This window comes from Trachemys scripta, chromosome 7, assembly GCF_013100865.1.
Source record: "Trachemys scripta elegans isolate TJP31775 chromosome 7, CAS_Tse_1.0, whole genome shotgun sequence".
Classification (NCBI taxonomy): Eukaryota; Metazoa; Chordata; order Testudines; family Emydidae; genus Trachemys; species Trachemys scripta.
The window spans coordinates 4,776,628-4,800,231 of record NC_048304.1 but is presented as its reverse complement, the minus strand read 5'-3'; the positions used below and the strand labels follow the sequence as shown (position 1 = coordinate 4,800,231).

Genomic DNA, 23,604 nt, shown 5'->3' with positions numbered 1-23,604 from the left:
TGTGGCAGTGATGGGATTCTTCCGTCCTAAGTGCAGAACTCTGCACTTGGCCTTGTTGAACCTCATCAGGTTTCTTTTGGCCCAATCCTCTAATTTGTCTAAGTCCCTCTATATCCTGTCCCTACCCTCCAGCGTATCTACCACTCCTCTCAGTTTAGTGTCATCTGCAAACTTGCTGAGAGTGCAGTCCATGCCTCCTCCAGATTGTTAATGAAGATATTGAACAAAACCGGCCCCAGGACTGATCCTTGGGGCACTCTGCTTGATACCGGCTGCCAACTAGACATGGAGTCATTGATCACTACCCGTTGAGCCCAACGATCTAGCCAGCTTTCTATCCACCTTATAGTCATTCATCCAGCCCATACTTCTTTAACTTGTCGGCAAGAATACTGTGGGAGACCATATCAAAAGCTTTGCTAAAGTCAAGGAATAACACATCCACTGCCTTCCCCTCATCCACAGAGCCAGTTATCTCCTCATAGAAGGCAATTAGGTTAGTCAGGCTTGACTTCCCCTTGGTGAATCCATGCTGACTGTTCCTAATCACTTTCCTCTCCTCTAAGTGCTTCAGAATTGATTCCTTGAGGACCTGCTCCATGATTTTTCCAGGGACTGAGGTGAGGCTGACTGGTCTGTAGTTCCCCAGATCCTCCTCCTTCCCTTTTTTAAAGATGGGCACTACATTAGCCTTTTTCCAGTCATCTGGGACCTCCCCCGATCGCCATGAGTTTTCAAAGATAATGGCCAATGGCTCTGCAATCACATCCGCCAACTCCTTTAGCACCCTCGGATGCAGTGCCCATGGATTTGTGCTCATCCAGCTTTTCTAAATAGTCCCGAACCACTTCTTTCTCCACGGTGGGCTGGTCACCTCCTCCCCATCTGTGCTGCCCAGTGCAGCAGTCTGGGAGCTGACTTTGCGTGAAGACAGAGGCAAAAAAAGCATTGAGGACGTTAGCTTTTTCCACATCCTCTGTCACTTAGGTTGCCTCCCTCATTCAGTAAGGGACCCACACTTTCCTTGACTTTCTTCTTGTTGCTAACATACCTGAAGAAACCCTTCTTGTTACTCTTAACATCTCTTGCTAACTGCAACTCCAAGTGTGATTTGTACCTCAAAGGGACTAGATTCCCATCAATTCAGCTTGTATCCAAACTCACTGTTGTCAAGGTCCAATAGGAAGATTATTGTATATAATGTGAGTGCCCTAAATTTAAAAAAAAAAAAAAAAAAAGGGCAACAGATTTTTTTTTTACACTCCTCAGTGAAACAGCACACCCAAGTTCTGTGTTACTTCAAATGCCAAACTATGCTCACCGCCTCACATTAAAAATCTGAAAATTAATTAAAAATGTAACTGCTGTTTATGCTCAAGGGCAGTCTGGAGACTTTGAGCAAATGAAAAAAAGGATGAAACTTTTATGAAAGAGACAGAGAAACTATATAACATGGCTGTGTATGCTTTTCTCATGGCTATGACATCATCAGGGTACTCTGCCTCTGACCCATACTGAACTCAAAAGCAATGTCATAGCTACCTTGCAACAGACCTCCTTTCTCAACGCACTGAATGCCCACTGTGTCTGTTCCTTTTACTTTTTTTTTATTGTAGCCTTTAAATGGAAATCCGTGTTTAGAGTTTACACCAGGGACAATAACTAGTAGTTCCTATGGCACTACCTCCTTGTTTTACCAACAGGGAAACTGAAGCACAGAGGGGCAATGAGTTGTCATCCAGTCTCAGAGCTGGGAATAGAGCCCATGTCTGCGTTTCAGTCCACTGGACCACACTGATTGTGTTTGGTTCCTGGCTCGTGTGCCTAGCTCTTAGCAAGGAGTTGGAAAGTATCGACCGCAAAAAACATTAAGCTCCTGGATTCAAGGGTTGGTGCTTTAATATCCAACGTGCTCCCAGGACAAAGCCAGGTACCAAAAAGTTGGGAGGAAAGCTCTTTGCTCCCTCTACTATGTGCCTCCAGACCAGGGACCATGGCCATGCCCCTTGCCTGCACACCTTAGGGTGCAAGCCACCCAAAGGGAGGTATGAAGAAATGGTCCCAGTCTGCCTCTTCGGCACATACCAGCAGATCTAGTTAGCCACAGAGGCAGGTACATGTTGGATCCTCTGACAGGGTGATGCAGCAGGCAGGCTCCCTGCACCGTGGGGTGCTCCAGGAGGAGGTGTTGCCCTTTTGGTTAGCTCCATGCACCTCTCTGAGCAGCATTGCCTGGACCAATGGCACTATGTGCTGCTTGCTCTCCTTTGACTGCAGCTGTCGTTACTACACAAGAAGCATCAATTGAGTGCGTAACACAGGCATGTCCTTCCAGGAGGTCTGTGTTCACCTTTTGCCTGCAACAGCTGATTGACAGGCCGTTAACACCTCTTCCATAGCAGCATGTGCCAAGCACAAGCCCTCTGCCATGTGGTTCTTTCTACCTCTTGAGCTCCTCCACTGTATCGTCTCTTGGTGTCTTTATAGCTCTCTACGAACTGCAGCTAAACATTGCACCCTGACTAAGCCATCTCCAAATGAACAATGTGGGGTTGGCTCCCTTGCAGAAGCAGGTGTCTGTCCATTGGAAATGTAGGATATGTCTACACCGCAACCGGGAGGTGTGATTGCAGCTTGTGTAGACATTCAGAAGCTATCTAGCCCTAGCCACACATGATCCTGGGTGTGTACACGTCCCGTGCCGCCATGGCTTCACTGCTATTGGTTCTCAAGCTAGATCAAAGGTGCAGTCACGCCTCCCAACGGCTGTGCAGACATATCCTTAATATAAAGGCAGGGAGGCACAGCAAAGTAACAAGACTGCAGGACCAGTGAATTGTTGTCCTACTTTTTCTTTCTAGTCCTTTATTAAGGAGCATGGTGAGAAACTTGTTTATGACAAACACAAACAAGGTGGTTTTCAATAGAGTGAGGGGGATGGTGGATAAATCAGCCCAGCTGACCAATCCACTGTTCTTTTTGTATATTTTTATCTAGAGACTATTCCGTATTGCTGCCTATTTCCCACAATCCTTTCTCTTGAATGTCCCTTCAGTTTACATTTATGCATTAGAAATCCATATACCCAACACCGTGGTTGGATAGCCTGAAGAATCGCAGGATTTGCTTTGGGCGTTGGGGAAACTTCTTTTTTTTTTAGTCAATCTGGAAACTTTATCACTGACAATCCCAGCACAGGACATAATCCGTATTCCAGGTTTGAAAGATTCCTCTGAACGTTCCTATGCCGTGTTAACATGCAGCTTACTCTGTTCTCTGCATTTTGTCCCCTTACCAAAATTCTGTCCTGGGAGAATGAAAGGGGAACAAATTAAATGTGGGAAGCTCACGGGCTGTTTGATATCATTGCTCTTCCTTGTTCTGGTTGTGTGGAAGTGGCCATGGTCTCTTCCGTCATGCATGTCGACTTGGGCATGTGTGATCAATAATTTTATGAAGGACGAGGGTTTTTTTTTTCTACTATACCAGATTACCAGCTTGAGTTATGCTCATCTCTACATCAGTGCCATCAGATGAAAAGTCTAGCGAACTGCACAGGCTGCGCCGGGGGGTTTGCAAAACATCTGTAATGCTGTAGAAATATTGCAAACGCCACTGGGACAAGCAGACTTCCACAAACAGCAGTGCAGGGAGCCAATACCTTTTAGCTGACGGGCTTTCCACAACCTGGCCACACCCTGCTCAGACAGCCATAGTACAGATACTCGGTAGAGTAGAGATCAGACTTTCTGAACATAGGATGCAAGACTTTCTCGGCCTTTCTCCTGTTCACGGGATTCTTTGTTCAAAATGTTTCCAGTCGAAGAAAATGATGCGAGTTATCTAATGTCTGTTAGAAAGTGAGTTTTCCTTGCAAGGATCCTGTAATGGAATAAAGGACCGAAGCCTAATCACCTAGCTCGTGCTGCCACTCCCACAGCAGTCACTGGGATTACACGTGTGCAACTGGCAAACGGGACTTGCTTCAAATGCATCACACTTCTGTATCCCCTCAATAAAAACACGTCTCCGTGAACAGGTGTGAGCCCTTCTGGCCTGACTGTTACCTGGACACCGATGTAGTTCTGACCCGGTAATGCTGCCATTTAGACATCTAGGTACCTGATTACATCTGCACTTACACCCATTACCTTTTTCCATTGTTAATCATAAAACTGAAAAAGCCTGGATGTAAGTCTATACTATAAATGGCCATTTTACACAGGAGTTGGTTTAATGGGTGTTTTGTAGCACTGTTCACATACTCATGACGTTTAATGTATTAACTAGCTGAAAACCTTCATCTCATTTCTGCTACTTCCCTGTTATCTGCTCAGTAGCTGACAGAGAGGCCGAGAGTTAGAACTGATCCATATAAGGCCTAGGCTTTGTTGATGGACATGCCAATAGGAATAGCTGACTTGCATAGTGAAAGAGGTGTTTGGTTTTCTTTGAATAAACACTGACACACATACACCCATTAGAACTTTGTAAGTCTTTCTCAGCCTGCCATATTCCTACTGGACATCCGAGAACCCACTGAGCGCACGGCTTATTTTCCAAAGAAAGATGCACAGTCTTCGTGACAAACCAATTTTCCATTGCAATTGTGTCAGCATCTCTTCGTATCTCCCCAGCTCCCTTCTCTGCCTCACTTGCTGCATTCATCGTTTTCTGATGGCCAGCACCTCCAACCCCGATGTCATCTATGGATTACCTCCTGCCTGGACCAGCTGATCACAAATCTGTGCTGGCCAAAGCTCAGCTTTTTCTAAGTGGCATTTCGTTCCCCTGGCTCTGAGGGTTGCCTAAAAACTGTCACTGTATTAATTGGAATGAGCAATAAATGTAATCTCATTTCACCAGCGAGGAGAAGGTCACACTGCACGTCCCTTCACCGGCCCTGCCCCTTGCTGACTCACCACAAGATAAACACTCTTACCGTTCACAGATGGGCTGTATAAGTACAAGTCACAGTGGCCACTGGTGAACTTCCAGTGCAGAATCAGTGCTATTTCAGGAACACCAGAGGACGAATTTCCAAGTCCCCTTTCACCTTGCTGCTGACATTACCCAGCTGAAAAAGGCAAAGCTGGAGAAGGGTTTGTGAGTGTGCCCTAGACATGAATAACTCTGGGATCAGAGTCCGGCCTGGTCTCAGCATGTGTGTAAGGAGGGAGCAGGTACTCTGACTCTCTCTCCCCAGGACTTGCACACCCGTGACAAGCACCGTGTCTTTATGAATTAAAGCCCCATCCCCCTTCCCTGACAGATGCATCTGAGAACATAAGCCCATCAAACGGCTGGGGATGCTCTGAATGCCACGCTTGAAACACTGTGGAGTGGTGTAAAAACCTGCCATGTCCTCAGGTCATCCCTGAGGTCTTTAATTATTGAAAGCTCATAGCTACCCCCGCACCCCACACCGCCTGCACAGCTTCCTCCACTGTGCTGTACTCCTGTCAACCTCTGCTTCATGAATAAAACAACCCTTTGTACTCTCCAGGTAGCCCTAGCGCTGCTCTCGTTTGGGAAGGCGGAAAGGAGTCACTCTTTCCCCGTGTCCCCTACATTGCTGCTCACACAGCATTTCCTGCTCTCCACGGGCCTGCATTGTCTTGACCCTTTCTTGTACCAGGGAGAATATTCTCACCTAATATCTGGTCTGCTCTTTTTATCTACTGCCCCCGCCCCAACATATGTTGTGCTGGGCAATAACCTCTTTATAACATGAGACTCACGAGGCTGAATCAAAATGCACCCTGGGTGTAACAGCCTCTGGTTCAGTGGAGTTACACGTAGGTGGTGGGTATAAGAGGCCAGGGAAAGCCAAACCTCCCCACCAGCCTCATCCTCTTCTCCTGAGGCTCACCCTCTTCCCCTCCCTGTTCCTTCCACATGGGAGCCTCGCGGGAGGGGGTGAAGAGGTAAGTGTGAGCGGGCAGGTGGGTGGGCAGGGGATCCGGGGGTGGGGCAAAGGGGCACATCAGCTGGCTTGCGGGTGGGCGAACGGGGGTGAAGAGGCACGAGCGGGGGGGGGAAGCAAGGGGTGATGAGATGTGCACGTGATTGGGGGGGACCTCGGGGAGGGTGAGAAGAGGCATGGTCATGGGGGGCCTCTGGGAGGGGGTGGAAAGGGGTTGGGCGGAGCATGGGCAGGGCTTCTGGGGGAGGAGGCTGAGTGGGGGCGGGTTTCGGGGCAGGGCCCCGGTCCAGGTGCGCGCCATCTCCCCAAATGGAGGAGTCACATGTTACCCATGGAGTTACAGCAGGAATGAATTTGCCCTTTTCTGACTATGGCTGTAGAATTTGCTACATTTTTATTTTAATTTATTGTTAGGCTATGAGATGTCTCTGAGTTAGCCATTGGTTTACAAAGATCAGAAGCTTTCCCCCCATCTTTTGCTCCATTTCCCCCCTTGGTCTAGAAGGTTTGACCACGCTACTGCCATGTTGCTTATGGTCTAAGTAGGAGGGATAAAATCTCAGCATATGAGAGCTTCTGGAGACTCTTTTGCCAATGCATTATTATTTCTTTTGAGACGGCATTCTTTAAGCACAACATCCTTTACATACGTAGTTCAGCTCCTACATGCAGAATCCTGTCTCTCTTGCTATCTCAGCAGGACGGTCTGCTGAGGTCTGCTTCAATTCAGTAGCCTAGCGTGGGCATCTGCCACTTCCTTCAGACAGAAGGATAAGTGGATGTCATGATGTATGGAATCCAAGTCTGTCTTAAACCAAGTTGGGTGTATTATAGAATCTACACCTACAGACTTCCACCCAGCTTGAGTTGCAGCTTTGTCTCCCCTTTTTACTGGGGAATACTCACTTGTCGGCTGCACAAGAGAGTGGCTGAATAACATACCGGAAGTAAACGAACATCATTACAATCGGCAGCCATTTAAAAACCTGAACCAGTGAGAGCCTGGAAAGAGTGTTGAACGGAACTTTGTCATGCCGGATATGGGACTACAGCCAACTTCAGGGACCGAGGCTGGAACTCAGACTAACACTACGGAGATTTCAGAGCTGTCCATTCCAGCTCTGTCATCTGTTAGTGAGATCTCAAAGCTTCCAGCAATTTTCAGTCCAGCCACCGCTCTCCAGGGTAAATGCCATCACCTCATACACCTTCGAAGATAGAGATGTATTGTTTTTCCCCAAGGGAGGGATCTGTGTGAGCAATTATCTCTCCTGGATGGATTCTTTTCCTTCATCCTTTAATCTCTCCCATCTCTATGGGGAAGGGGTCAGTGCTGACAGGGGGTGCCTAGGAATGGAAGAGCGTGACGAGATATTTTTAATGTAGTGCCTGTCAAAACACCAAACACTTTTCATCTTGATTGCCTGCCCTCTGCATGCTCATACAGACAGATAAAACAAAGCCCACTGTGAACCATGAGAGATGTGAAACAGTTACAGATAGGTTGCTAGCCCTTACCTAGTGCTATGGATTTAACCAAGTGGCCAGCTCTGAAGTAGTGTCCGGTCTCTGGAGTCCTATATTTTAATTTAAAAATTGTTACGACAGTTCATGGTTGCCTGCTGTGTGCAGTCTGTGGAGGCCTTTCTGTTCTGGGGCTAGGGCTAGGAAGGGGAATTTGGTGCCCAGCTTGCATGCTGAGATTGTACTAATCATAGAATCATAGAATATCAGAGTTGGAAGGGACCTCAAGAGGTCATCTAGTCCAACCCCCTGCTCAAAGCATGGATGGAAGGATCGGGGTGCAGGAGCTCTGTTGTATTCCAGCAGCGTTCCAGCCTCCATGATGCATCTCTGTTAATTGCCAGGTTGCCACGTGTTTAAAATTACATTTAAATACTGACTGGTTAAAGGAGCCAAATAGCAAGGATCATATTAAGATTTTAAGGCAGCTTCTTCCATCAGTGTTATACCAGAGTAACCACACACAAGCCAAGGGAGAAAGCAAAGGTGTGGCAGTGCACATGCACGCACAAACCCCACGTGGACCAACTAGTGCAGGTCAGCATTGCTCCATTTATTTATTTTTTTACACCAGCTGAGGGATCTGGCCCTGTATGGCCAGGATCTAGCCAAGTGATAAATTTCAGAGCCATGTAGCAGAGAAATTTTATCCTGCACGGTTTGACTGCTTCACCTGCCAACTGATCTACCCCGCCTCCCAGCATTGCTCTAACATTCCAAACTCCCGAGCAGCTCTAAACCGCTGCTCTCCTTGTGGCAATTCATTAGACTGGTGTAAACAGTCTAACTCCACTGCTTTCAATGGAGTTAGTCCAGGTTGACACTGACAGGAGAATTTGGTTGGAGAACGGTAGCTAGAATTTGGTTGTCACAACAGTAGCTAGAACTAAAATACCCTCCTGCATCCTGAGCGGTATTTATGTATTTGGTGCAACGTGACGATGACATTCGGCGAAGTCCTGATTACATCAAAATGCTTTTGCTTCGTGGTCTGGCTTCGTTCCGTGACCGTTCTAGTCTAGCAGCGCTTGACTGCTGCATGGGTTATTGGAAAGCATTGTATAAATAAGTTAGCTTCGGGGCCTGCAGCGCTTCAGATAGACAAACCGGGTTTTAATGATGCTTTACAGTAATTGGCGACTACAAAATGGAGTCACTTTTCCCCTCCCCCGACCCCTCTCTCTCTCTCTCCTTGCAGGTGTTTCTGAAAAGTGATCGTGTGGCCCGGATGGTGCAGAGCGGGGGTTGCTCTGCAAATGACTCCCGAGAAGTTTTCAAGAAGCACATTGAGAAGAGGGTGCGCAGCCTGCCAGAGATCGACGGCCTCAGCAAGGAAACGGTGCTCAGCTCTTGGATGGCAAAATTCGATGCTATTTACCGTGGCGAAGAGGATCCGCGCAAACAGCAGGCCAGGATGACTGCCAGTGCTGCCTCGGAGCTGATCCTCAGCAAGGAACAGCTGTACGAAATGTTCCAGAACATCTTGGGAATCAAGAAGTTTGAGCATCAGCTGCTGTACAATGCGTGTCAGGTAAGGGTCCCTCCCATCTCGGGGGATCTAGTCTTTGACGGTACCTCATGCGCCATTTTGCGGTCATTCTCTTTGCCTTTATACTGCCAGCTTGCCAGTGTAGAGGGGAAGCACACATCCTGTAGGAAATCATATTCGTATTTGAATTTCAGATGCACAAGGGGTGAACGTTTTATGCAAACCGGCTTGTTGAGATTGTGCTGGATTGTCTGTGACCTGTGCACTGGTGTGAAGCTAATAAGGCTAAGCAATAACCAAATCCTACTACTCTCGCTCATGCCTGACTCCAATGGGACCACTCTATGAGTTAAGGGAGAAAGGATTTACTACTTAATAATGGGTTTTTTTCGCCTTCCTCTGCAGCGTGGGGCGCGGGTCACTTGGTGGAAGATTCTCTGCACCTTGAAGTCTTTAAACCATGATTTGAGGACTTCAATGGCTAAGACACAGGTTTGATACAGGAGTGGGTGGGTGAGATTCTGTGGCCTGCATTGTGCAGGAGGTCAGACTAGGTGATCATAATGGTCCCTTCTGACCTAAAAGTCTATGATTCTATTATTCTAATCCTTGCTGCTTGTGGTACCACTGGCTGGGCAGGTAAGGGTCTCTGGGCTTCCACTCCATTCTTCCCCCTTTCTCAGTCCCCTCTGCCTGCCTGTAAAGGGACAGTGGGTGGTGAAGAGGGGGCGGGAATGCCTGGTGGGGTATGGAGGGAGGTGAGATAAGAGGAGAAACAAATGGAATTGGAAGGAGATCACGCTGGTAGGCTTTAAATTCTTGGTTCCTCTGTGTGAGAATTTGCTCTAGGAATGATTCTGGGGAAGTTCTGTAGCCTCTGTTCTACCGGAGGCCGGACTACGTGATCACAATGGTCCCTTCTGCCTTTAGAATCTATGAACCCTTTGAGGTTCAGTGACCATAGTTTGCAGCTTTGCTGTGGTCCATCCAACTTCTAATTGCATCTCCTTTGTCTGAACCAGCCTGGTTTGATTAACTGCGGCTTTGTCTTCACTGCTAAAAGAGGTGAGTTTTTACTGCAGGATAACTAACTCAGGTTCCCTATCCTCCTGTAAAATGCTAGTGGAGACAAGGCACCAGGGCCGGCTCTAGCTTTTTTGCTGCCCCAAGCAGCAAAAAAAAGCGCTGCCCCCTAAGGCCCCCCCCCGCGCGCCGCCGGAAACCCCCCCCCCCCCAAGCGCCGCCCTCCCACACCGCCCACCCGCCACGCGTCGGAGCCTGCCCCCCCCGTGCCGCGCGCCGCCAGAACCCCCCCACCCAAGCGCCGAGCCCTGCGCCACCCCCCCCCCCGCCGAGCGCCGTGCCGCCGGAGTCCGCCCCTGCCGAGTGCCGCCTGAACCCCACTCCAGTGCCGCGCCCACGCCGCCCCCCCCGCCGAGCGCCGGAGCNGGAATGCCGCGCCGCGCTCCCCCGCCGCCCCTTACCAGGTGCCGCCCCAAAGCATGTGCTTGGGTGCCTGGTGCCTGGAGCCGGCCCTGCAAGGCACCTGTAGTGTTTATCACGAGGTAACTAGGTGAGGTCAGACACGGGCAAGGAACAGTGCTGTCCTCATCTAGCTACCTCGTGATAAACACTGCCTCGTCTCCGCTAGGATTGTACAGCAGGACAGCTAACGCATATTACTTATCTCCTGATTCCTCCATCTTTTTGGCAGCGGAGACTTAACCTTAGATGGAATATTTAGGGATCCTCTGAATGCAGACTCTGCAACAGGGACCAATAGGACATTCACTACAGAGTAAAAATACCCTCCAAGCTATTTCCAAGGAAGACTGAGATCTTGGCCTCCCCACTGTATGGAGAACGAAATGATTTTATCACTTTCTCCCCTCGTTTTGGTAATTTGTGCCCAGAAAAGATGAATTTTGCACCATTTTCTGTTCTCCTAGTTCAGATGATCTTGGCATTTCCATTTTCAAGATGGGGGTTATTTTCTGTGCCGTGTTTTCCCCTCCTGACTAAATTAATTCTCTCCTTTTTCCCCCCTTTTTCATCTCTGTCATTAAAAAAAAAAAGAGAGAGAGAGAGTGAGAAATGTGTGACAATGAAAAAGGATCTAATCAGCATTACAGCTCTGGTTAATAACATGGCTTCTTGGCAGAGACTCTACCGAAGAAGGACTTAAGTAGCAAATGGGCAGGGCAACCCAAAGAATATCCTGGTTCAGGGTGTACTCTGCAGTCCCACGACCACAGGGCCGTAAATATGTAACCCAATAAAACTTGGCAGATTTCCTTTGTGTGCTGAAGTGCTTCTGACCACAAACTGCACCAGGCTGCTGTAGCCAGACGGTAGGACATGTTGGTGTCTGCCTTAGCAGTTTAAAAAATGGCACAAATGATCTGTGGTTTTCTGATTAGTCTTGAGATTGTCTCAAGGAGCAGGAAATGCTCCAGAAAATGGCAGAAAATGATTATTTTCACCATGATAGGACCCATAGTGATGGGCCCTGGAGTCTTTGTAAATTTCTATGGGTATCATCAATCCCTAAACTGTGTGTTTGTCTGTGGGTGTGATACAAAAGTTATTCCATGCATTGTTAAGACACGTTTCTCAAGGAAAATAGTTTCTCAGATTGATCAGTAGTTGAGAGGCAAACGGAATTACCCAGACTGTTGTTTTTTCTTGCAGCAGTGTTCTCAGATACATCTGAACAATGGGTTTTCCTTGACCCGCAGTGTTGGTCCATCGACCTTGGAAAGGGAGTTACTTTCCAAGTGACTTCAGCGTAAAGTTAGCTTGCCCAAGTAGGAAGTTTAGCATTTGTTTTTATTACCCTGTATTTCCATTCATTCTAGCCTACTTTCTCTCCCTGAATAATCCCTGGTTGTTGTTTAGGAGCACCACTTAATGCACTCACTCTGGATTGATGGAGCAGATAGTTACTTGTAAAACAGGATTTCTGCCCAGAACCCACCTGCTAGGAGATGCAAAAAGCAGTGTGCTCTGTAGCATTTCCTAGAGCCTGAGAGTGACATCTGAACAAAGGTCCCTGCTCCAGCTGGATCGACGAGTGAAATTGCCAAGGTCATGCCCGAATCCCGTGTGGACAGCTTTACTCATATGCTTCCACTGCACAGCTAAACTATCTGAAATCATTATGGCCAACCCCACGCACTCAAAAATCTTGTCATGTCTCCCCCAACCCCCAAACCTGTGAGATTGGCTTAAAAATCTACAGAGCGAGACCATCAGAGAGCCATGCAAACACAGTCATTTAGTGCACCAGTGATCAGGCCAAAAAAAAAAGGGGGCGAGTTGGGTTATAAACCCAAATGGCACATGATTTACCTCTGAACACCGGATACTGCCAATGGTGTCACTGCTGCACTAGCCGTAGGATCATCCAGTGGTTTGCCAGTTCCTGTTGTGGGTCAGACACCAGGGCTCCATTGTAGCCAACTGCCAGTCTGGGCCTTTGGCACGTGTGACCATTGCAGGCTGTCTGGAAGTCAGTCCTAAACCGGACTTAAATTGGGCAGGAGGCACCTTTAACTGAGACTCTGACATTAGTCACCCTTACTCCTGCTTGCCCTACGTAGCAACAGTGAGAGTGTACGCACCTCCGTTTGCATTAGCCACCTGGTTCCTGCCTGCACCTCATCCTCCAGCCCACCCTTGCCCAAGGCGCTTCTGTCACATGCACCGAAGTGTCAGTTACCCTTCCATCTCGCCTACGGGTCCCAGGCGACTCTGTTGGCTACCTCTAATCATTGCTGCGCTACCCAAGGTGAGTGAAAGCCCATGATGTGTGACAGTCTTTCGGGGGGGAGAGTATACTAACACTACTGTACCAATTGCAAATGGCTAGCGGAGCTCCTGTCTTGCATACAGTATTCCCTGCAGTCAGCTTGTTAGTTTTACGGCTAGCAGGAAAGACTTTAATGCTCGGTTTGTTTCGTCCCTCTTTTGGAATCCTCACTGACGAAGCAAAGCTGCAGTTAGGCTTTTGAGAGAGGTGTATTTTTAAAATTGAACATGCGAATGCTACTATGAGTTACTTTGCTGTTTGTAATATCTGTATGGTAACCCTCGGAACTATACCAAGGGAAGACACCTTATATAAAGCTCTACTTGGAAACCTCCAAGCTTGTAGCATAGGCCTTTTGCCTAAGGAGACTTTTCTTGGAGGCTTGGTTTAGTTTTTGATCCCTGTCTCTGTGACCAGACTGTGGAGAAAGTAGACATGCTTTTGGAGCCAAATTATCCTCTAAATTCAAGCGTTGTCTTTGGTAGGGATTTTAACTAGCTATCAGAATAGCTGCCTGAGGGCAAACTTCTAGTGTGCACAATCGCCACCAGGATAAACAGTGCAACAGTGCTTGAAACTGGGGAAAGCAGCACTGGTCCTCGTAATTGGGGTGGATCCCCAATGCAGACAACATCTTGTACTGGTGATGGCCTGGAACCAGTCCCTTGCAGTCAGTGGAGATACGGCAGCACAAGCAGGGCCAGCTCCAGGGTTTTTGCCACCCAAGCAGCGGAAAAAAAAAAGAAGAAAAAAAAAGCCGCGATCGGCGGCAGCTCCACCGCGCCGCTTTCTTCTTCGGCGGCAATTTGGCGGCAGGTCCTTTCCTCCGAAAGGGACCGAGGGACCCACCGCCGAAGAGCCTGACGTGCCGCTCCAAGCACCTGCATGCTGGACTGGTGTCTGGAGCCGGCCCTGAGCACAAGTGAGGAGAAACAGTCTCCCAGGACAAAAATAAAACCACATGCATATTAGAATTCTTTTTGCTTGGATAGAAAGATCAGAATTGCCAGATTGGGTCAGCCCCATAGTCCATCTAGCCCAGTATCCTGTCTCTGACAGTGGTTCAGGGTTGGCTTAAGCCCTGAAGCAGGAGGGTTTCTCTCCTTTCCTGAACTCTTGTTTCTTTGTTAATGCTTCCTACTAAAAGTGTGGGTGTTCTTGTGGCCCATGGGAGACTTGGAAAGGTGCAAGGGGGGTTAAGTGCTTAGTTCCCATTGACTGTTGCTGGAAACCATGCACCCAAGGGCTTCTGGTGCCTCAGAAAGTCTCCCCCGTGCAGCCTGCCTGAATGCTGCTGAGCTCATGTTTGTGTGTGATGTTTCGTTGTTGTTGTTATTGTTGTTTTTTCAAGTTTGACCCCAATTAGAGAGAGAGAGACCTGCCAACATTTGAAAACTATAAATAGAGCCCTTCAGAGAGAGAACTGAGATACATCATGTAACACCACTGACATGCCTTGGGTTCAGGGAGTCTCTGGAGACAGAGTGAGGGAAAACGAAAGATGTTTTGCGTATCTAAATAAAGGGTGTATGTGCGGAGGTAATATTTATACTGTAGATCTGTTTCAGGTGGAATGGCCCATTGCAATACAGACAATTAGCACATTTTAAAATGTGTTCCCTACTACCCCTGCTTATTTTCCATGAATTTTCGTTCAGCTCTTTTCATTTTCACGAGTATGCCAGTCTGAGAAGTGATCTTTGTATACAGTTCTGCCACCCCATCAGCCTGCCCTTAAAAATTTACAGGACAAGCTCGCTGAGCAGGTAGGTTTCTGAAGACCTCTCAGCCCTATCTTTGGAGTGATATTTGCACCATGTAGTACCTTTTTATGGGCTTCAGTGCAGTTGACCTATTTGTAGGTAAATTGCTAATTTGATTTCATCAGGCTGTATTGTTTCAATCCTAGTCTGTCCAAGCATTGCGTATTTGTTTCCTAGCAAAGATGTACCAAACTCAGACTGTGATTGAAACTGATACACACTAATGAGTTAGATTAGCATGGTCAGACTCTCTTGGCTCATCAAAGTTAACTGGAAGTATAACTTTAATCTTTCTCTAAGTAACCTGATTGACGTATCTATTGGCTGTTTCCTATGAATAAAACAGTATACAAATATTTTAATTGTTGATATATGAATGTGCGGTAAATAAAAAAATTTAAAATGTGTATGCCTGCCACATTTGACTGGCATTTCTCTGGATGTGCTGAAAAAACTGTAACCTTCACATGAGAGCACTAACGACTCACATTGAGCATGTGTGCATAATTAATCAGGCATGTGCCTATAGTGGATACTGAATATGGACAGCTCTTACTCTAAAATGCCACAGCAGAATCTGACTCTCTCTCTCGCTCTGAAAAAGTGTGGCAGAAAGGTTTGGTAGCTATAATGCCACTACAGTTGCAGGCTTTGCTCTGTAACTGATCAAGCTAAATAAAGCTGTATCTTACTGCTGAAAATAGAGGTAACAATGTAGTTTTCCATGTGTGGTTTACTTTAAGTAACATGCAATATACTCAGAAGCTATTTTGACTTGAACTTATCTGATGCATAGGTACTGGTGTTAGAAAACTATTTATTTCCCTGATTGGCTTTCTGAATTTCATTATTCTTTTCAGAACTCTCAGTATACTGCCACTAATGCAGCTAGAGAGACAAGGTGGGCGAGGTAATATCTTTTATCAGACCAACTTCTGTGGGTGAGAGAGAGAGAAGTTTTTGAGCTTACACAGAGCTTTTTCTCGTACCTCCCCCACTTTGTGTGTCTAATATCCTGGGACCAGCCTGACGACGACAACGCTGCAGACAACGAATGCAGTGAATGAGTCAATCCCTCATGTTTAGAAAAGCTGATCAGATCTGCTTATGATATTGTTTTAGATGATGTTTGTGGCTGGGATAGTGGCATCCCCATGAACTGTATGCTGCAGACTTAGAGACTACTCCGTAAGATCCTTTCGTATCCACCCTGACAAAATGCATTATGGAGTGCAGCCTCTAGAATTAGATCTTAGCATTAACAAGTTGGTGCCTGTGTGTCCAACGCTCTTGGAACAGAGTCCTAATGGCTCAGGAAATCGGTGCCAAGAGCCTCATTACAAAAACAGATATTGCCCCAGATGTATCCAGGACAGAGCCAAGGAAATAATTTCCATGTTGACACATCTGCCCTGTTTTACTGCTCTCCTTTCTTTCCTAGCTAGAGGTATGTAATAATTATCATATTTTGCACTTTGCTCAAACCTTTCAACTGACCATCTCGATGTGCTCTAGAAGGGTGGTTAAGTATAACTGCCCCCATGTTAAAGATGAAGAAACTGAGTCCCGTGATGATTAAATGATTTCCTAAGGGTCAGCAAACACAAAGGCAAGTCCAGCGATAGAACCCAGTTCTCTGAGTTTCTAGTCCAACATTAGCTGCTAGATCAGGGGTGGGCAAACTTTTTGGTTCAAGGGCCACATTGGGGTGGGGAAATTGCATGCAGGACCATGAATGTAGGGCTGGGGCAGGGGGTGTGGTGTGCAGGAATGGTCTCAGGGAAAGGGGTTGGGGCAGAGGAGGGGTGTGGGGCGTACGAGGGGGCTCAGGGAAGAGGGTTGGGGTGCAGGAGGGGGTGCACAGTGTGGGAGGGGGTTCAGGGCAGTGGTGCAGGGAGGGGTACGGAGCACAGGGGGGGGCTCAGGGCAGGAGGTTGGGATGCAGGAGGGAGTGCAGGGTGCAGCAGGGGGTTGGGGCGTGGCAGGGGCTCAGGGCAGGAAGTTGGGGGTGGGGTGCAGGAGGGGTTTGGGGTGTGGGTTCCGGCCCGGCGCCGCTTACCTGGAGTGGCTCCAGAGTGGCAGTGGCGCACACCGGGGCCAGGGCAGGCTCCCTGCCGGCCCCGGCCCCATTCCGCTCTGGGATGCGGACGGCACCATGTCCCTGCAGCTCCTGGGGCAGAGGGCTCCACGCGCTGCCCTTGCCTGTGGGTACCTCCCTCGAAGCTTCCATTGGCTGCAGTTCCCTGTTCCCGGCCAATGGGAGCTGCGGGGGAGGTACCCACAGGCAAAGGCAGCGCACGGAGCCCTCTGACCCCACCGCCCCAGGGGCCGCAGGGACGTGGTGCCAGCTGCTTCTCGGAGCGATGCGGGGCCTGCGCTGCCATGGGGGTGGCAATCCCACGGGCTGGATCCAAAGCCCTGAGGGGCTGGATCCCGCCCACGGGCTGTTGTTTGCCCACCCCTGTGCTAGATCATGCTGCCTTCCCTGACCCCATTTCAGGTGGGTTTGGAAATCCATTTCAGGCTTTCTTTTGCTATTAAAGTATGTCAAGTGGTAGCTACTAATGCTAATCTAAGAAATGCGCTGTATGAATTCTTGCTTCTGTCTGTAGTATTGATACTTTTTTTTGCTTAAGCGAAATGACATGGTTTTCAATGGAAATGTTCAGGTTTTTGAGCACTTAGAAATATATTCTCCCTTTGATTCATGCACAGAGCTTGCAATGATATGAATGGTAGTTAAGCGAGCTGACATTACATCCCTCAGAGTATATCCCTTTGTGATTCCCGTTGCATCTAGGTGTATAGACTGCAACATACATGCTGTAGAAAAAATCCTGAGGCAGGAATAAATCCACTTGGCCATACAGTGCAAACACTGGAGTCTTAAGGGACATTCCCACCTTGAAAATTGCATTCCTGTCTGAAAACCTCGTGCCTACTCCTAGCACAAGAACAGGAGGGACATTTGGTAACATTGAAAGGTGGCAAATTCAAAACTCATAAAAGGAAATACTTTTTTCCACACAATGTGTAATTGGACTGTGGAATTCATTCCCCCAAGATGCTATTGAGGCTAAAAACTTCACAAGATTCATGAAAGGATTGGACATCTCTGGATAGTGAGGTAATCCATAGAATTGTTCTAATTTAATGCTAACAAATTTTGGAAGGTATATTAAACCTCATGCTTCAGGTTTTAAGACAATCTCTGACTACTAGGGATTGGGAAGAGATCCAACGTGGGGAGCATATTATTCCACCTCTGCAAGATTTCTTGTTCCTTCTTCTGCAGCATTTGGTGCTGGCCACTTTCAGAAATGGGATCCTGAATTAGATAGACCATGGGTCTGGTCAAATCTGGCAATTACAATGTACATGCTGATGTTTCCAGATCTAATGTTGCTGTAACTGAAGTGTAGCACGGAAGTAAGCACACTTTTTCTCCTGGATGTGTTTCCTTTGTGCGTTTGAAAGCCCTTTTTATAGTCCGTTTCAGTGTCTCCCCTCTATAATCATGTACGTCCCAGTCCTGCAATCAGATCTGGCCCTATGTCCACATGCCCTCCGCATCCATGGGGCCTTTATCATTTTTCCCCTTGTAGAAAGACCCTTATAAGCATCAGTGGGAGAGCAGGAAAATCCACAGAATAAACCATTTTTTTAGAACAATTTTTAAATACAATTTTCAGACCATCCCATTTAAAGGGTGCTCTGTCAGAAACTGGCCTCTCAGTCAGGGCGGAAGGCTTAGCCTATTTAATCCTGAAACAAAAGGAAAGTAAATCTCAGGCACTATCCCTAGTGAGTGCCTTTTAGTTGTCAATATTGTATGTTGTTTTTCCTTTGTGCTTCACATGTACATAAAAAGCTTAATGTTACAGCAACCCAAGAACATGTTGGCGGTGAAGAGTTATTTAAAAAGACTTGCCTAGTTGTTTTTCTCTGAAGCAAACGTTGACTGGGGCCCTGGCAACACGCCTGTTGAGGGAACCCAACTGAGCCTGAAAGCTGGAGCCAATGTCTTTGCTCTGAGATAACCCTGTCACTTGCTTCACATCTGTGCCGGCTGGGCTGTGGCTGATTCCTGCAGGGCACGAAGGGGGGCTGTAGCAGATGCAGTGTGTTGTTCCTCTCCAACCCAGTTTTGCCCTTGTGGAGTCCCGCTAGTCATACCTACTAGTCATACCCCCAAAATGCCAACTCTCGCCCCTCCCACCACCACCTCTACCCTGCTACAGTGCCAAGAGCCCTTGGAGGGAGGATCCCATGAATGAGGCCTAAATATTTGGGCCTAAAACAGGTTAACACCAGTGGGCACTTTCAGCTACACGGAGGCAGTGTGGCAGAGTTGATCCACTCCAGCCAGGTTGGACCTCTGGGAGGAGACGCTGATTAATTCATGCTGAATGTGTCTCTTTTTAGCTCCACCTGGGTATAAGGGAAGTGGATGTGGCTCTTTACTCAGAAGTAGGGTGACCAGATGTCCTGATTTTATAGGGACAGTCCCAATATTTGGGGCTTTTTTTTAATATGGGCTCCTATTACCCCTCCACCCCCTGTCCAGATTTTTCACACTTGCTATCTGGTCACCTTACTCAGAAGGAACTAGGATTTGGGGGAAGGAAGCCTCTGCAGAGAAAATTTAGACACAGCCAAGCTTTGGGAGGAAATGTAGATGCAGGTTTGTACTTTAGTTACTGTTTAACAAGAAAGGCAAATCCCAAGCAGGGGATAAGCCTGGGCCAAATAGGGTGGGTGGAATCCGGGCCCCAGTGAAGTCAATGTCAACATTCCCACTGACTTCAATAGGGTCACGATTTTACCTAGCAAGTGTAGATTCTGTTCAGAGCACGGTAGGAACTCCAGCAGCTTACATATGCCTCTCAAAGTGTGTTTCCACCGTGGATTACTCTGGTGCCTTACTGTGACCCGCTATTCATTACGTCATGGAGAGTGTATTTTTTTATTCACTTCTGGAGGATATTTTTATGTAAAGGAAGGATTATTTCTAAAGAGACTTTTTATTTTTAATACTATATCCCTAAGCAGTATTATAGGAGTATTCGTAATGTAATGGAAGCGATGCTGTGGAGTCTGCACATATAACCAAAACAAACGAGATTGATGTGGTTGGAAAGGTTTTGAGGAAACAATTAGATGAAATTACATTACAGTGAAATCATGATGGATTTGTCTAACAACTTTCTGACACAAAATTTTCAAATAGTGCACAGAGTCTAATAGTTTTGCATATTCACATACTTTCCTGCAGAGATGGTTTACTCCACTTATGACAGTCTAAGAATAAAGCATCTGGGCTCCTATTGAAGAATTCTTTCTGTGTGTGTGTGTGTGTGTGTGTACGCGAGACAGATGTTGTTGATATCTGTAGTGTTTTGAGAGGAAGGGATGCTCTTGTGTGTCAGGCTCAGAGCCAGGAGACTTGGGCTGAATTCTTGGTTCTACCTTAAAATTCCTCTGTAACCTTGGAGAAGTTAGTTAGGGCCAGATTTTCAACAGAGTTTAACCCCCATTGTGCTGCTCCAGTTGGAGGCTGAGCTGTTTTGAAAATGTGGCCCTGACAGTCTGATTTTTTTCAGAGGTTCTGATAACTCGCAGTTCTCGTTGACTTCCATTATAGCTGTGTCCTTGGCGTTTCTGAACATCAGGTTGTGTTAACCTCTGCCTCAGTTTCCCCATCTGTAAAATGGGGATATATTTATCTACCTCATTTACGTATTGAAGGTCCAAGAAAACCAATGAATTTGAAGCGGACTGAGAAGTGACAGGTTATTGCAAATTACTTCTCTTAGATTAAACTTTTTATTCTGAATCTGGACTCCAGTTACCTGTAATCACCTGTAGTCTTCTGTTTTTCCTACTACAGAAAAAGCAGTAAGTTGGTATGGTTCTTATCACTCATTACTGACTGTGGCTGAAATTGGTTTCATGCCTTAATTTTCTAAATGTATGATTAAAAAGCTTATCAAATATTTTTCTTTGCATGGCATATACATTTCTCTAAAATACCAGTGTTATAATTCCAGTAGACCTGAAATTTAAAACAAAGGGTAGAGCCTGTATCCCTTACTCGCTGAGTATTGCATACTAGAACATGCCCTAGGTAGTGCTCTTTCACATTCTATCCTCCCAACCTCAGTGTTAGGTAAAAGAGCTCTGTAGAATGTAAGTATGTGTATACAGAGTGTGTGTGTGTGTGTGTGTGTATATGTATATGTGTATGTGTGTGTATATATATATATATATATATATATATATCTCACAAACACAATGAGGGGCATCCCTATCTAGTGGCTAATCCACATAGCAAGATAAAAGCTTACTCCTGCTATCAGCTAATGGAGTTATTCCTTTAGCTCAAGTGCTAGGAGCCTGTGTTTTTTAGATCTGAAGGTCTTGAGCTCGAGTCCTGATGACTAGAGCTGTCCTAAAACCCCATGGCTTTTCATCCCATGGCAAATTCAAGTATTTCTGACATTTGTTTTCATCCCAAATCAGGATAAAAACCCAATATATATATATAAAAATTCCTGGAACAAAAAGTCCCAAAAATTTCAATTCAGAAATCTCAAAATAAATACTTAAGTAGCCTCTTCCAATTAAAATATTTTATTTTGGCTTGATTCAGCATTAATTTTTGTCCCCCTGAGCAACTGTATGGCACAGGGCAGTTGTAGTTTGGTTGTTTTGTGCCCCCTTTCTCCTCTGAGCCAGGTGGCTTGGCTGGACTACATCTCCCATGATGCACCACAGCAGTTCAGCAAGGGGGGATGTGGTGCATCATGGGAGATGTAGTCCAGTCAGGGTGGTCAGCCGATAAAGGAGAACAGGGACATGAACCCCGTGAGACACTGCATCATCTGACACAGGTTAAAGTGAAACTGATACCCCACCCCCAAAAAACCATTTTGATTGAAATTAATATAGGTTAGATTTTTCCCAAGAGAAAATCAAATTTCAGCAAAATCAGAGTTTTCTAGTGGAAAATTTCAATTTTGCAGCAACTACCTTTTCCATTGGAAAAAACTCTTTGGTGGAAAATTTTCAACCAGCTGAAGTGCTACTGACTGAGGCAGGAATCCTACTTCAGATCTATCCATCTTTGTGCATATCTCTGTGTATCTTTATTATGGAGATGCAGATAGGCAATAACAGACAACATCTGTATTTGTTATTTTTTACATATCTTGGTGGCTGCTCACCTGCATTTTCAGATGACTTTTTGGCCTAACCATATACACTGAAGAGCTTTATTGCATTGTAGAAGAAAGAATTAACATTTTTTGAAAAACGCTCTAAAATTAACATATCAAAAATACATTTTTTTTACATAAAAGGAATGATTTTTAAGTTTACACATTACAAACTTTAACTCTGCAGGTGAAATCGTTTTGAACATTAATGGCCTGTTTAATGACCCCGCTGAAACGAGATTTGTCTCAGTCCAGTACCCAGTGGAAAAATATCCAACTCACAAAAACCAGCACCATCGTTGGCACTGACAGAGACTGGCCTATTGGCCCACTCTACTCAGGGAGGCCAAGTTTTGAAATTACTATGAAAAACCCTAGATCTGTTCCATCCAGAATATTCAGGAGGCAAGACAGGAAAACTTGATCTGTGGATAGAGTTTCAGGTCAGAAGGGACCACCAGATCATCCAGACTGACCCCGTCTTTTTTTGTAAAGCTGTCTGGGAAAATGGAGGGTTAGGGTTGTTTAGGGGTCACAGGCTACTAACCACCGCCCAGCATCCACTCACCAAGCCAACAACCAGAATTAGACCAAAGTATTACAACCCTCAGGAGCACAGACGCCGGCTTCCTCTGGGCCCTGAGGTTGCTCCACACCCCGCTCCACCCCTGGCCCCACCTCCTTCCCCTAAACCCCTACCCCTGCCCCACCACTTCCTGCCCCTGCCCCACCTTGCCTGTTCCTGCCCAGTTCTGCCCCTTTCTCCGAGGGCGCCCTGTTCCCCCTCCCCTCCCCCAGTGCCTCCTGCATGTCGTGACACAGCTGGTCATGGCGGGCGGGAGACGCTGGTAGGGAGAGGGAGGAGTTGATCTCCAGTCCTGGAGCACCCACAGAGTCGGCACAGGAGACTAAACTACTGTGCGTCACAGGCAGAGAACAGGATAAACGGAGGACTTCAGTCTGCACAGATGTCCAACTAGCACCTTCACAACCATGAGCTTGATTCCCTCTCTCTGTCTCTGTTGCTTAAAGTCGCATGAGTCCTTACTATTGCTGAGTCTATTGTGGGGAAAAAAAAAAATCCCCCACACCTTGGCCGACGTGCTTTTAAAATAATCACTAGTTCCAGTCCTTTCAGCCCCATACTCTGTTGGCGGTAATTCAGTGTTGATTTCCATGGAAACGGGAATGGCAGCCTGAAGCCTTCCTCAGGGTTGTAATTACTCTTGTTGCTTTCAATGGCTGAGGCTCAGCGTTGCTTGTCAGCGCCGGGGTAGCTTCGAACGCAGTTTGGGATGTTAAATTGAAAAAGGAAAGTACTGGGTGAATGGCATGAAATTGCCTTTTATGATCATCTTTTTGTGTAAAATTATCTGGGGAAAATGGGGGATTAGGGTTCTTTGGCGGTTAGGGGTTTGTTAGTATTGCAGATTCACACCTGAGAGGTGTCTGAAAGGTGGAGCGCAGAGAGTCCAAGTTTACCGGCTTCATTTTATCACTCTAGTTAGCTTTTCCATTTGTAGCTGCCCAGTTTTGGAAAAGGAGACCCAAGGTTTGTATGTAAAAATGTGCATGCGGAAGTAGAGTAATTACCAGTGTCGATCAGTCATTTGGGTACCTTGAAGGTCATTTGTGCGTGCAAAGTGATCCTCTGGCCGATAGCAGTGTGGCCCTTGAAGTGTGATTCCTCTCTGATAAGTGACTGTGTAAAATGTTTGTGTGTCAATTCTTTCCCTGTCAAATATGTTCAGCTTCCCAAGACTTATAAAAAAAAAGGGAGAAAAGGGTTCCCGCTGGCAGTTATGCAGATGCAGTCTGGGCTCTGAGAGTCAAGTCTTGGTTCTTTCCTGCTTTCCCAGCATTAGAATATCATG

The 23,604-nt window shown here is 46.7% G+C and overlaps 1 protein-coding gene across 27 annotated transcripts in view; it reads left to right on the top strand.

Annotated features, from left to right (window-relative positions):
* Positions 1–23,604, top strand: part of CADPS (calcium dependent secretion activator) — a 364,439-nt gene that overhangs the window by 79,930 nt on the left and 260,905 nt on the right. For all 27 annotated transcript variants that reach the window (XM_034776664.1, XM_034776659.1, XM_034776658.1 and 24 more), the window contains exon 3: positions 8,649–8,981. In XM_034776664.1, the coding sequence (XP_034632555.1) occupies positions 8,649–8,981 (333 nt within the window). The remainder of the gene's footprint in view (positions 1–8,648; positions 8,982–23,604) is intronic.